General features: G+C 47.2%; 1 protein-coding gene and 1 long non-coding RNA gene across 3 annotated transcripts; one reads left to right on the top strand and one right to left on the bottom strand.

The window, feature by feature from the left end:
- Positions 1–644: 644 nt before the first annotated feature.
- On the bottom strand, positions 645–2034 carry LOC146396689 (uncharacterized). The gene is made up of 2 exons (XR_014827782.1): positions 1860–2034; positions 645–1762 (listed from the first exon to the last, which is right to left on the bottom strand). It is a non-coding gene; the product is annotated as an uncharacterized LOC146396689 (long non-coding RNA).
- LOC110256627 (protein DGCR6) lies at positions 1238–13681 on the top strand. Of its 2 annotated transcripts, none has more exons than XM_021072536.2 (5): positions 1238–1373; positions 1458–1618; positions 11842–11942; positions 12574–12714; positions 13209–13681. In XM_021072536.2, exons 1-5 carry the CDS (start codon positions 1264–1266, stop codon positions 13290–13292), a joined length of 597 nt encoding a protein of 198 aa, XP_020928195.1. In that variant the 5' UTR covers positions 1238–1263; the 3' UTR covers positions 13293–13681. The 2 variants fall into 2 exon arrangements, with proteins under 2 accessions (XP_020928195.1, XP_020928196.1); XM_021072537.2 differs by having other exon boundaries at positions 13052–13681.
- The last annotated feature ends 218 nt before the right edge of the window (positions 13682–13899 follow it).

The following is a 13899-nucleotide window of genomic DNA, read 5'->3' as shown; positions in this document are numbered from 1 at the left end:
GCCTACGCCACAGCCACAGCAACGCCAGATCTGAAGTATGTCAGCGACTACACAACAGCTCACGGCAACGCCGGATCCTTAACCCACTAAGCAAAGCCAGGGATCGAACCCGCAGCAATCTCATGGTTCCTAGTCAGATTTGTTTCTGCTGCACCGCGACTGGGGACTCCAATACTGTAATTTTTTAAATCTACCATCTTAGATGTTCCCGACGTGGTGCAGTGGTTAACGAATCCGACTAGGTTCGTTGAGGTTGTAGGTTCGATCCCTGACCTGAGCAAGTGGGTTAAGGATCCAGCATTGCTGTGAGCTGCGGTGCAGGTCGCAGACGCGGCTGGGATCCCGCATTGCTATGGCTCTGGTGTAGGCCAGCGGCTACAGCTCCAATTAGACCCCTAGCCTGGGAACTTCCATATGCCGCGGGAAGCGGCCCTAGAAAAGGCAAAAAGACAAAAACAAAACAAAAAACTACCATCTTATCCGTTTTTAAGTGTACACCTGACATTAAATATATTCACATCATTGTGCAGCCATCACCATTATCTCCAGAATTTCTTTGTAACTCCAAAATAAACCCCCCTCGTTTTAAAATGACAGCTATGTTGAGATAGAATTCACATAACACACAATTAATCTCTCTGAAGTTTACATGTTAATGGTTTTTAATCCTGCACAATCAGTATTACAATCAAGTCAAAAACATTTCATCATCCCTTCCATTAGACTTCTCTTACCCATCCTCCACGCAGTTCCCCACCTTAGCCAACCACCAAGCTACGTTGTCTTTATGGATTTGCCATTTCCGGACATTGCATATACATGGAATCACGCAATATGTGGCCTTCTGTGTCTGGCTTTTTTTTTTTTTTCCCTAGCATAATGCTTTCAAGAAGTACTGTAATTTGATTCCAGGAAAAATAACTGAGCCCGCCCCCCTAAAAAAAAAAAAAAAGCCACACAGCCTCCGTAAACAGCCGAGAACCACGGTGGGGGAGCCTCGGCCCACGCCCACTGCGCGGACTCCGGAGCTTCTTCGAAATCTCGCGATTTTAGGCTGGGGCGATCTGCCTTCGAGGTCTTGTGGGAGGGGAAGCAGTGTAAGGGGTGGGGACAATGCGGAGGGGCGGAGCTAGCCTTCTGGATTGTGCAGAAGGCCGGCCGTGCACTTTCAGAACTGTCGTGAAAGGGGGCGGGGCGCGTCAGGCTAGAGCCAACGCCAGAGGCCCACGACGCTCCCGGGGCGGCTAGCTGGCTGCTGGCGCCATGGAGCGTTACGCTGGCGCTTTGGAGGAGGCGATGGACGGGGCCCGGCAGCAGGAGCGGCACTACCAGCTGCTCTCTGCGCTGCAGGGCCTAGTCAAGGAGCTGCCCAGGTGCGTGGCCGCGGGGCGGGTGGGGCGGGCGGTCCCTCGAGGCGGCCGCGCCCTGTCCCCGCTCACTGCACCTTCTGCCTGCAGCTCTTTCCAGCAGCGCCTGTCTTACACCACGCTCAGCGACCTGGCCCTGGCGCTCCTCGACGGCACCGTGTTCGAAATCGTGCAGGGGCTGCTGGAGATCCAGCACCTCACCGAGAAGAGCCTGTACAACCAGCGCCTGCGGCTGCAGAACGAGCACCGAGGTGCGCTGGGGTGGCGGAACGATGCAGTTCCCCCTGCGGGAAGTCAGCCTGCCGGGGCAGCTCCGATCTCCGGGCTGAGCCTGTTCCGGGTATCTCTTGGAATAAGTCCCTGAATTGATCGGATCAAGGGCGCAGGGCCTGTGGCTACAAATGGGTCAAGTCAGTATTACTTTGTCAGTTGCACGGTCATCATTCGCAGGACATCCAGAACCTCCCTGCTCGAGCTCCCATGTGCCCTCACCCGCTTCCAGGCAGGATGGCCTAAAGCTTCTATGCTTGATCAGCCTACGGGCAGGTCCTGGTAGTGGTGGTTGGCCACCCGCAGTAATGTCCCACAGTGTTGACAGCTCTGAAGTCCTCTTTGGCGTCACTTCTATTTCTGCTGCGCATTGTGTCCAGTGGCACCCTCCGGAAACAGAAAGCTTTTCCACTTGAGCCACGTGTAAGGCCAAAGCCTCCTGAGCCTTGCCCCTCCCTGCCATCCCTGCTGGTGTGGGAGGGGCTTCAGAGCCCCTTCCTGCAAGACATGCTGGGCGGCTCTTCCTGCCCATCTCAGATTTCCACCTCTTTTATTTTTCCCCAACTTTTTTTTTTAATTTTTCCTATTTATTTATTTATCTATTTATTTTATTACTTAAATGAATTTATCACATCTGTAGTTGTATAATGATCATAACAATCTGATTTCACAGGATTTCCATCCCACAGCCCAAGCACATCCCCTCAACCCCCAAACTGTCTCCTCCAGAGACCATAAATTTTTCAATGTCTGTGAGTCAGCATCTGTTCTGCAAAGAAGTTAAGTCTGTCCTTTTTTTCAGATTCCACATGTCAGTGAAAGCATTTGATGTTGGTGTCTCATTGTATGACTGACTTCACTTAGCATGATAATTTCTAGGTCCATCCATGTTGCTAAAAATGCCAGTATTTCATTCCTTTTAATGGCTGAATAATATTCCATTGTGTACGTGTACCACATCTTCTTGATCCATTCTTCTGTCGATGGACATTTAGGTTGTTTCCATGTCTTGGCTATTGAAAAGACTGCTTGAACATCATATTACATATGTCTTTGCAAGTTGTGGTTTTCTCTGGATAGATGCCCAGGAGTGGATTGCTGAATCAAATGTTACTTCTATGTTTAGCTTTCTGAGGAATCTCCATACTGCTTTCCACAGTGGTTGCACCAATTTACAATCCCACCAACAGTGTAACAGGGTTCCTTTTTCTCCACACCCTCTCCAGCATTTATTGTTTGTAGACTTTTTGATGATGGCCATTCTGGCTGGTGTAAGGTGGTACCTCATAGTGGTTTTGATTTGCATTTCTCTAATAATGAGTGATGTTGAACATCCTTCCATGTGTTTTTTTGGCCATGCATATGTCTTTTTTGGAAAATTGTCTCTTTAGATCTTCTGCCCATTTTTCGTGTAGGTTAGGGTTTCCTTTGCTGTGCAGAAACTTCTAAGTTTGATTAGGTCCCATTTGTTTATTTTTGTTTTTACTGTCAATACTCTAAAAGGTGGATCTGAGAAGATGTTGCTGTCATTTTTGTCAGAGAGTGTTTGGCCTATGTTTTCCTCTAAGAGTTGTATAGTGTCTGGTCTTATATCTAGGTCTTTAATCCATTTGGAGTTTATTTTTGTGTATAGCATTAGGGAGTGTTCTAATTTCATTCTTTTCCATGTGGCTGTCCAGTTTTACCAGCACCACTTATTGAACAGGCTGTCTTTTCTCCCTTGTGTATTCTTGCCTGCTTTGTCATAGATTAGTTGGCTGTAGGTGCATGGGTTGAATTCTGGGCTTTCTATCCTTTTCCACTGATCTCTATTTCTGTCTTTGTGCCAGTACCATACGGTTTTGACGATTGTTGCTTTGTAGTACAGTCTGAAGTCCAGGCGCCTGATTCCTCCAGCTCCATTTTTCTTTTTCAGGATGTCTTTGGCTTTTCTGGGTCTTTTGTGCTTCCAAACAAACTTTAAAATATTTTGTTCGAGTTCTGTGAAAAATGTTACCTTGGTAATTTGATAGGGATTGCATTGAATCTGTAGATTGCCTTGGGTAGTATAGTCATTTTGATAATATTAACTCTTCCAATCCATGAGCATGGTGTATCTTTCCATCTATTTGTGTCATCTTTGATTTCTTTCATTGGTGTCTTAAAGTTTTCAGAGTACAGGTCTTTTGTCTCTTTAGGTAGGTTTACTCCTAGGTATTTTATTCTTTTGGATATGATGGTAAACGGGATTGCTTCCCTAATTTCTCTTTCTGATCTTTCATTGTTAGTGTATAGAAATGCCGTCAATTTCTGTGTATCACTTTTGTATCCTGCAACTTCGCCAAATTCATGGATGAGCTCTAACAGTTTTCTGGTAGAGTCTTTAGGGTTCTCTAGGTATAGTATCATATCATCTGCAAATAGTGATAATTTTACTTCTTCCTTTCCAATTTGGATTCCTTTTCTTTCTTTTACTTCTCTGATTACTGTGGCCAGGACTTCCAAAACTATGTTGAAGGGTAATGGCAAGAGTGGACATCCTTGTCTTGTTCCTGATCTCAGTGGGAATTCTTTGTGCTTTTCACCATTGATAATGATGTTCTCTGTGGGTTTGTCATATATGGCCTTTATCATGTTGAGGTAGGCTCTCGTTATGCCCACTTTCTGAAAGGCTTTTATCAGAAATGGGTGTTGGATTTTGTCAAAGGCTTTTTCTGCATCTGGTTTTTCTTCTTCAGTTTGTTAATGTGGTGTATCACACTAATGGATTTGCAGATATTGAAGAACCCTTGCATCCCTGGGATAAATCCCACTTGATCATGATGTACAGTCCTTTTAATGTATTGTTGGATGCTAGTATTTTGTTGAGGATTTTTGCATCGATGTTCATCAGTGAAATTGGCCTGTAGTTTTCTTTTTTTGTGGTATCTTTGTCTGGTTTTGGTATCAGGGTGATGGTGGCCTCATAGAATGAGTTTTGGAATACCTCTTCCTCTTCAATTTTTTGAAATAGTTTCAGAAGGACAGGTGTTAGCTCTTCTCCAGATGTTTGATAGAATTCGCCTGTGAAGCCATCTGGTCCTGGACTTTTGTTTGTTGGAAGTTTTTAAATCACAGTTTCAATTTCAGTTCTTGTGATTGGTCCCTTCGTCTTTTCTATTTCATCTTGGTTTAGTCTTGGAAGATTGTGCTTTTCTAAGAATTTTTCCATTTCTTCTAGGTTTTCCGTTTTATTGGCGTATAGTTGCACATAGTAGTCTCTTACGATCCTTTGTTTTTCTGTGATGTCCATTGTTACTTCTCCTTTTTCATTTCTAATTTTATGGATTTGAGTCCTGTCTCTTTTTTCTTGATAAGTCTGGCTAAGGGTTTATCAGTTTTGTTGATCTTTTCAGAGAACCAGCTTTTCATTTCATTGATCTTTTCTATGGTTTTCTTTGTTTCTTTTTCATTGATTTCTGCTGTGATCTTTGTGATTTCTTTCCATCTACTAACTTTAGGTCTTGTCTCGTCTCTCTCAAGCTGCTTAAGATGTAAAGTTAGCTTGTTTATTTGAGCTTTTTCTTGTTTCCTGAGGTGGGCTTGTATTGCTATAAACTTTCCTCTCAGAATGGCTTTTGCTGCATCCCATAGGTTTTGGAGTGTCGTATCTTCGTTGTCATTTGCTGCTAGGTATTTCTTAATTTCCTCTTTGATTTCTTCAGTGATCCATTGGTTGTTTAGTAGCATGTTGTTTAGTCTCCACGTGTTTGTGTTTTTTGCAGGTTTTTTCTTGTTGTTGATTTCTAGTCGTATAGCATTGTGGTCAGAAAAGATGCTTGATATGATTGCAATTTTCTTAAAGTTGCCGAGGCTGGATTTTTAGCCCAGGATGTGATCAATCTTAGAGAATGTTCCATGTGCACTTGAGAAGAATGTGTATTCTCTTGCTTTTGGGTGGAATGTCCTATAAATATTTATTAAGTCCATCTGGTTTAATGCATCATTCAGGGCCTGTGTTTCCTCATTGATTTTCTGTCTCGTTGATCTGTCCATTGCTGTAAGTGGGGTGTTAAAGTCCCCCACTATGATTGTGTTATTGTCAATTTGTCCTTTTAAGGTTGTTACCAGTTGCCTTATATATTGTGGTGAACCTGTGTTGGGTGCGTAGATATTTAAAATTGTTATATCTTCTTCTTGGATTGATCCTTTGATCATTATGTAATGTCCTTCTTTGTCCCTTAAAATATTCTTCATTTTAAAGTCTATTTTGCCTGATATGAGTATTGCTACTCCAGCTTTCTTTTGATTCCCGTTTCCATGGAATATTTTCTTCCATCCTCTCACTTTCAATTTGTTTGTGTCCCTAGAAGTGAAGTGAGTCTCTTGAAGACAGCATATATATGGGTCTTGTTTTTGTATCCATTCAGCCAGTCTGTGTGTTTTAGTTGGGGTGTTTAGTCCATTATCATTTAAGGTAATTATTGCTATGGATGTTCTTATTGCCATTTTATTAATTGCTGTGGATTTGTTTTTGTTGCTCTTTTTTCTTTCCTTCTTCTCTTGTTCTTTGGTGCCTAGAGAAGCTCCTTTAGTATTTGTGGTAAAGCTGGTTTAGTGTTGCTGAATTCTCTCAGCTTTTGCTTATCTGTGAAGGTTTTGATTTCTCCTTCAAGTCTGAATGAGAGCCTTGCTGGGTAAAGTCATCTTGGTTGGAGGTTTTTTCCTTTCATCACATTAAGTATATCATGCCACTCCCTTCTGACCTGCAGAGTTTCTGCTGAAAAATCTGCCAATAACCTTATCAGGATTCCCTTGTATGTTAATTGTTTCTTTTCCCTAGCTGCTTTCAAGATTTTCTCTTTGTCTTTAATTTTGGTCAGTTTGATTAATATGTGTCTTGGGGTGTTCCTCCTTGGGTTTATTTTATATGGTACTCGTTGTGCTTCCTGGATTTGAGTGAGTGGTTCCTTTCCCATGTTAGGGAAGTTTTTGGTGCTCCTTTTAAGAATGGGGTCTCCGTTTCACCCAGTCCCATGGAGTTCCTGCGCACAAGCCCCACTGGCCTTCAATGCCAGATGCTCCAAGGGTTCTTTCTCCCAGTGCCAGATCCCCACACGTGAGAGTTTGATGTGGGGCTCAGAACTCTCACTCCTATAGGTGAGTCTCTGTGAACCAGTTAGTTTCCAGTCTGTGGAGCTTCCCACCCAGGGGGTATGGGGTTGTTTATAACACGAAATAACCCCTCCTACCTCTTGATGTGTCCTCTTTTTCTTCTGGGGTAGGTATCTTTTTTAAGGTTTCCAGTCCATTTGGGTGAAGAATGCTCAGTCTTTAGTTGTGAATTTTGTTGTTTAGGAGAGAAGTTGAGCTCCAATCCTTCTATTCTGCCATATTAACCCCCTTCCTCCCCAGCTTTTTATTTATTAAAAAAAAAAAGTTCGAGGAGTACCTGTCGTCGCGCAGAGGAAACAAATCCCACTAGGAACCATGAGGTTGTGGGTGGGGTTCCATCCCTGACCTCGCTCAGTGGGTTAAGGATCTGGCGTTGCCATGAGCTGTGGTGTAGGTCTCAGGCTCAGCTCGGATCTGGTATTGCTGTGGCAGCAGCAACAGCTCCAATTAGACCCCTAGCCTGGGAACCTCCATATGCTGTGGGTGCAGCCCTAAAAAGACAAAAGACAAAAAAAAAAAAAAAAAAAAAAGCTTGAACATTTAGAAAAGTTGAAGGGTAGAGTTATGAATACCTATATATTCTGCAGCTACACTCAGTAATTAAAGTATTGACAAAGTGCTTTTATGTCTGTTAGTATGTGTGGCGCCACAGGACTTCACCAGGAGTCATCAGCCTTCCTCTAGGCCAGGGTCTTCAACAACAACAGTGTTGGCATTTGTGGTGGCTTGACAGGTCTTAATGGTGAGAATGTTTTGTGCATTGCAGAATATTTAACAGCATCCCTGGCTTCTAGCTACTAGATCTCAGTGACACCTTCCTCCAGTGGGGAGAACCAAAATGTCTCCAGACATCCTTTGGGGGGAGGGATCAACCTTGGCCCAGGATTGAGAACCAGTGATCTAGAAAAAAAACACTCCTGTATAACCACAATGGATAGAAATTAATCATTCCAGGGTGTGTTCTGACCTTCAGTCCACGGTCACATGCCATAACCTGTCTTAAATTGTCTGTCAGTTTATAAGAATCTGGTGTGTGGTTATGTGTAGCAATGGTTATTCTGGTTTCTACTTCTGGAACAGTACCCAATGTTTATTGTGGCACTGACTTTTTGAATAATCCAGGGCATTTTATCTGTAGAACATCTCCACTCTGGATGGGTTGCATTGCTTCCTCGTGCTAACGTTTTTCCTCTTTCTCCAACCCCTGTGTTTCCTGTAAACTGCATAGCATAACATTATGCTAGACGTTTTTGGCAAAGATTCCTCCTGGTAATGTAGGTATCTGCCCCAGGATTCGTGTGTTTCTATCAGGAATGGATGCTGGGTTTTGTCAAATCCTTTCTCTGCATCTCTTGAGATGATTGAGTGGCTTTTTGGTTACTATGGTGAATTATGCTAAATTTTTCTCTTGTAACATGTTTGGTTTGGGTGTCAGGATGATGCTTGCTTCATAGGATGCATTGGAAAGTGTTCTCTTTGGTTTTCCAGAAGATTCTTGTGTAGAATTGGTACTACCTCTTTCCTAAATGTGTGGGTGCTTGTTGTATTTGCTCACATTTTTATTGAGGTTTGAAATGCACACTCACAAATCCAAAAGTCCATCGCTTATTCTTTTTAATGCTCAAATAGTGCCACATTTGGCCACTGGGAGAACAGTGGACTGGCTCCTGTGTCCTTATGTGTCCCCATCTTTCTTTTCCTTTTTGTTTTTGTCTTTTTAGGGCCACACCCACAGCATATGGAGGTTCCCAGGCAAGGGGTCCAGTCGGAGCTGTAGTTGCTGGCCTACACCACACCCACGCCAGATTCGAGCTGCATTTGGGACCTACACCACAGCTCACAGCAACGCCAGATCCTTAACCCACTGAGTGAGGCCGGGGATTGAATCCACAACCTCATGGTTCCCAGTCAGATTCATTTCCACTGCGCCACGATGGGAACTCCTGTCCCCATCTTTCTTTCAGCATTTCCTTGCTTTCTGGTTGAGGCTCATCTTTTGTTCTTTCCCAATCTTCTGTCAGCCTGCTTCCAACTTACCCCCACTGATAACCTTCTATCAGGATGGACCTTTCCCTTTTGCCACCATAAAACTTCCACTCCTTCTGCCAGATGCCAGCCATCAGCAAGTAGTAGTAGCTCTCACTTTTGTTTATCTCCAGAGGATAGTAGTTCAGGAAGAAAATAAAGCACCCAGAGTAATTTTTTTTTTTTTGGTCTTTTTGTCTTTTTAGGACCGAACCCGTGGCATATGGAGGTTCCCAGGGTAGGGGTTGAATCAGAGCTACAGTTGCCTGCCTACACCACAGCCACAGCAACGCCAGCCAGATCCTTAACCCACTGAGCGAGGCCAGGGGTCAAACCTGCAACCTCATGGTTCCTAGTTGGATTCATTTCCACTGCACCATGACGGGAACTCCCAGAATAATTTTTTAAAGGGGGATGAGGCATCAATGAAACAAGCTCTTTATCCATGGAAACCTGGTTCCTTTTAGTGGGGAGTTCTGATAACTCTTCAGAGACTTTGCCTCTTGTCTTTTGGAAGGTTTTGTGCTGTCAGCAGTGGGAAGTGCCTGTGACTTTCTGCTTTTCCTTCCTCTGACTTAGCAGGTGGTGGTTAGCTGCCATTACTGAGGCCTGAGCTGTGAGCACACCTCTCTTTTTGCCTCTGGTTGCTCACCTAGTGGAATCTGGAAGTTGACCTGGGATTTGTAGCAATGTTTGATAAAGGCGGCCAAGGTGACATTTTCCTCCATTTTTCTGTTTCCTTGCATCCTGTCTCCATGCAGTGTAAATATTACCTACAGAGTGTCTTTCTCCTCTCTGTGTGTACACAGGGTGGCTCTCAGCCTCAGATTCACCTAGTGTGATAAATGCTGTAGCTGAGGTGTGCACACAGTGCTGAGAAACAGATCAGAGGCTTTGGGCACAAGGGGGGAACAAGGGAATTTCGGGGGGCCTCCAGAGGAAAGCTGTAATGTGAGGTCTCTGCCTGAGCTTCTGCCTCACAGCTGGGACCCCTCCTCACAGGGGAGACGTGCCACCTGACACTAGTCTAGGGTCTTGGCCCATAGTGTTGAGTACTGTTTTGTGATTGGTTTCTTTCCATCCCATGCCACCTTCCTACTCTTTTTAGTTCCGTACAGCTAGTGGGGATAACAGGAGCTTTGCTCGGTGGCCTTGGTGGGCCCTTCTTGGAACAATGCGGACTCCCCAGCACATGGCCTCTGTTGGCTCATCCCATCTGTCAAAAAATTGGTCAGTAGTCAATCTAAGAAAGTATTGGAAATTTTTAGTCAAGCCAACCTGAGGGTTATACCCTGGAGACAGTCTTTCAGAAAGCTCTGAGGACTGTTCCAAAGAGGTAAGGGTGGGAGGCCAGTATATGTGTGATTTTTGGCAAAGGGATACATGCAACCAAGCATGCATTCATCTTGTAGAAGGTCACTGCTGAGGAACAGAGACCTTAGTTAATGGTTTTAGTGTTTTTCTAAGTTTGGAAAGAGGCAAGAAACTGGGTTCATACAACATTCATTTCTCCTGGAAATATCTAACTATCTGAGGGCAGTTCTTTCCCTTTTCTAAGAAGACACAGTGTCTCATCCTGATCTTTGTCCTAATTCCTTGCAGGGTGGACTGTGAGTCAGTGACTGCAGTGGTTGGTGACTTCCCTTTTGTAGAACTGGGTCGTGGGCAACAGTCTTTATGTTACAAGCCACTCCCTTTTGGTCTTAATTTTGACTAAAGTTTGGGAGGCATTTAGTGACCATTTTGTCCCAAGGCCCTAGGAATGCTCATTCCCAGACCCGGTGAAGATTTTGTCGATAGGCCAGGCAATGTGCTGTTTTGTTACTGGATTAGGCCCTGTTAACAGTAGCCCAGAGCCTCTGGGCCACCTGTCTACTGGCCTGTTATGGCTTCCCTCCCACATCCAGAGTTACACTCTTACAATCACTGATCTTACAGAACTATGTCTTTGATCAGTTGTTTCAGGTCACCTAGTCATTATTTTTATCAGAGTCTGTGTCACACATTTGGTAATAAAAGAAACAGTAATCTTGTAAAATAGGCCAAATACAAAACATGGCTAGTGACATTAATAAGATCATAAGTAAGTATTTAAGCTAAGAACTTCCTTTAGATGCAGCTGGGTATTTCCCCAGGTCATCTGGCCAGTCTGTTCTGCATCAGTCACTGTCGTTAAAGAAAATGATACATTGGCACTGAATATAAAGTCCACCAAAGGTAATTGCATGTATGGCCAATAGTAGGTGATTTATGACCCCAAATAGGGTTGAGAAAAGAATACTCTCTCCTAAGGAATTACAGGGCTGGTGCCAGAAGAAAAATTGATCTTTGTGGTTGGGCAGGTATTTCTGCCATTGGGGAGGCAGGCAGGAGGTCCATAGGGCAGAGAAAAAATTTGTTTAAATTTTTCTTGTCTTACCTTACAATATGAAGTTATTTCATCACATCCTTGGGCCTTGTAGGGTCCAGACCCACCCTGCTACTTCTGGGAACTGTGGATAGGATGGTGCAGAGTGGCTCTGCCCACTCCCCCCGCCCACCACCAAGGGCAGCACTGAGGGGAGCGACACTGCCACCCCCAGGGCAGAGCCCACTCTTCTCATTCGCCTTCTCAGGCTTTTGCCTGGCTGGCCTCTTGGACATCTTGGTGGATGTCCCATGGGTGATGGGCAGGTCATGCTGGACTCCTGGACTCTAATCATCTGAGCCTAGAAATCTCCAGACTGCAGTCTTCTGAGCCCAGGCTTCACCCTGGGCAACCCCACACACACACCCCTCCCACACGCACACATGTCTGGCTTTACCCTGTAGTACCCTGGAGCCTGGTGGTTGGGGAAGGGCTGTATCCATGTGAGGGCAGGCCTGAGTGGGTGGGGGGCTGGAGGTCCCCTGAGTTCCACCCAGCTCCCAGGGCAGGCCTCTGTCATGTCCACATCTCTATCCAGCTGCCCTGTGGTGACGGGAACAGCTGGAGCGGGTACCAGTGTGGGAGGTGTTCACCGGCCCCTCTGCTGCCTGCTGATGCTCTGGTCTCGTCCCCTCCCAGTGCTCAGGCAGGCGCTGCGGCAGAAGCACCAGGAAGCCCAGCAGGCCTGCCGGCCCCACAACCTGCCCGTGCTCCAGGCAGCTCAGCAGCGCGAGCTAGAGGTAGAGGTTTGGGCAGGGTGGGCACCAGCTGGGCTCTGCTGACAGGGCCACAGTGGAACTGCTAGCGGCCTAGGCCACAGCCTGGGGTGGACGTGAAGAGTGTTGCCCTTCACTGTCGGGGGTTGGGGTGGGTGAGATTCCCCCCTTCTCCCTACCTGCTTCTTGAGAGGGCAACTCCTCATGAGCCGGGCCTGGGCAGGGCAGGGCAGGTATGAGTGGGGCCATTGTGTCTGAGGCCTTGGAAATGTGAGGGCAGTGGTGGGGTGATGGAGCCCGCCAGTAGGGGCCCTGCTCCCAGGTTGCTTACAAACAACCAGAGGCCTACACACAACCAAGAAGCCACAGGTGGTGGGGTGCATGCGGAGACGTGTGGGGTCCCGAGGCAGCCCCAAGCCAGGGCATGCAGGGAGTGGGTGCTGAGCTCCAATGGGAAGGAAACCTACGCCAAGGCCCAGAGAGTTCTGGGTGGCCAAGGAGGGAAGGATCTAGGTGCACTAAGGGCAACACCCAGGGTCTTGGAGCTGGAGCCACTAGTGAGGGGAGTGGGGCCAGAGGAGGTCGCAGGCCAGGAGTGTGTGTGAGGCATTGTTGAGCAGGAGACTCAGACCCTGAGCTGCCCTTACTGTGGCAGGCCGTGGAGCACCGGATCCGTGAGGAGCAGCGGGCAATGGACCAGAAGATCGTCCTGGAGCTGGACCGGAAGGTGGCAGACCAGCAGAGCACACTGGAGAAGGCAGGGGTCGCTGGCTTCTATGTAACCACCAACCCTCAGGTCAGTGCTATGGGCCTGCCTTGGGATGCCTGTCCCCAAAGGCCAGATCCCACCTGGGGTTTTAGCGGGTCGCTGTAGAGTCCAAGCCCAGGATGTGTGTGGGGAGAGGAGATGGGGAGTGAGTGAGGCTCCAGGAAGAGTTCTGCACTGCGCCAAGGGGTGCCTCTGCCACTGGAGGTTAAGCCAACTGGCTGCAGGACACAGCCCACCATCCCCAGGCTTGGTATACCTACAGGGCTCTGGTCTCTGGTTCCCTGCACACGCCTCCATTTGTGCTAAGAAAGGTAACTGCAAGCCAGGCCATGGGTAGAGTCCCAGCTTCTCCCCTTTCTGGCAGGTGGTGGCCAGGCTTCACTGGAAATCAGCCCTGAGGGCTCACTAGACTGGTCTCCAGGACCCAATATCTGCCCCAGGGCCATGAGGAAAGGAAGGCTGCTTCCTGGGACCTTTGCCAGGGATAAGGGGGACCTCACAGCAGCTCTGTGCATTCCCAGGAGCTGACACTACAGATGAACCTACTGGAGCTCATTCGGAAGCTGCAACAGAGGGGCTGCCAGACAGGCAAGGCGGCCCTGTGACCAGGCAAGGTTTTTGCCAGTGACTGCTGCTCTTGGTGGCTGGGAAGACAGCCCTGTCCCACAGTCACCTAAGGCAGCAGAAAGCTGAGTGGCACTTGTCTTCCTGAAGTCTGGCTGCCACCTTCCCAGCTGCCTGCAGGAGAGGTGCCCTGTAGGGAGAAGCTGGATGGACTTGGCTGCACCAGCCACCCACCTTCATTTGGGTTTTTTGTCCAGAGCTAGGGTGGTAAGGTGAGGGGAAGAGCGGGCCCGCCTTCTGGCTGTCTGCCCCAGGTTTCCCGTTTGTTCTGGTCTCAGGCTCTCCCTTGGCAGGTGCAGCCCCCACCTGGGAAAGGCTCCCAAGCTCTATGTGACCCCCAAGAAATAAAGACACCTCAGTATGGCCTGCACATGGCTTGTGTGACAGCTCTGTCCTAACTCGTGACCAGGACCCAGGTGGGGCCCATCTGTGAGCTCCATGATGCCTATGGAGGAATGGGCAGAGGATACCCCCGCCCCACATACCACAGAGGCCCCTTCCTGGGGCAAGTCCCAGGGCAGCTCGCTGTCTGCCTTGGTCTAAGCCCCGGTTGTGGGGCTAGGGTGGGGAGGGTGTCCAACCCCCTGC

This window comes from Sus scrofa, chromosome 14 (genome assembly GCF_054392235.1).
Source record: "Sus scrofa isolate SSC_HxYL_T2T_F1_AM1 chromosome 14, Sscrofa_HxYL_maternal_Yorkshire_Landrace_v2.0, whole genome shotgun sequence".
NCBI classification, from domain to species: Eukaryota; Metazoa; Chordata; class Mammalia; order Artiodactyla; family Suidae; genus Sus; species Sus scrofa.
The sequence above is the reverse complement of the archived record's forward strand: the minus strand, read 5'-3'. Positions and strand labels throughout refer to the sequence as shown.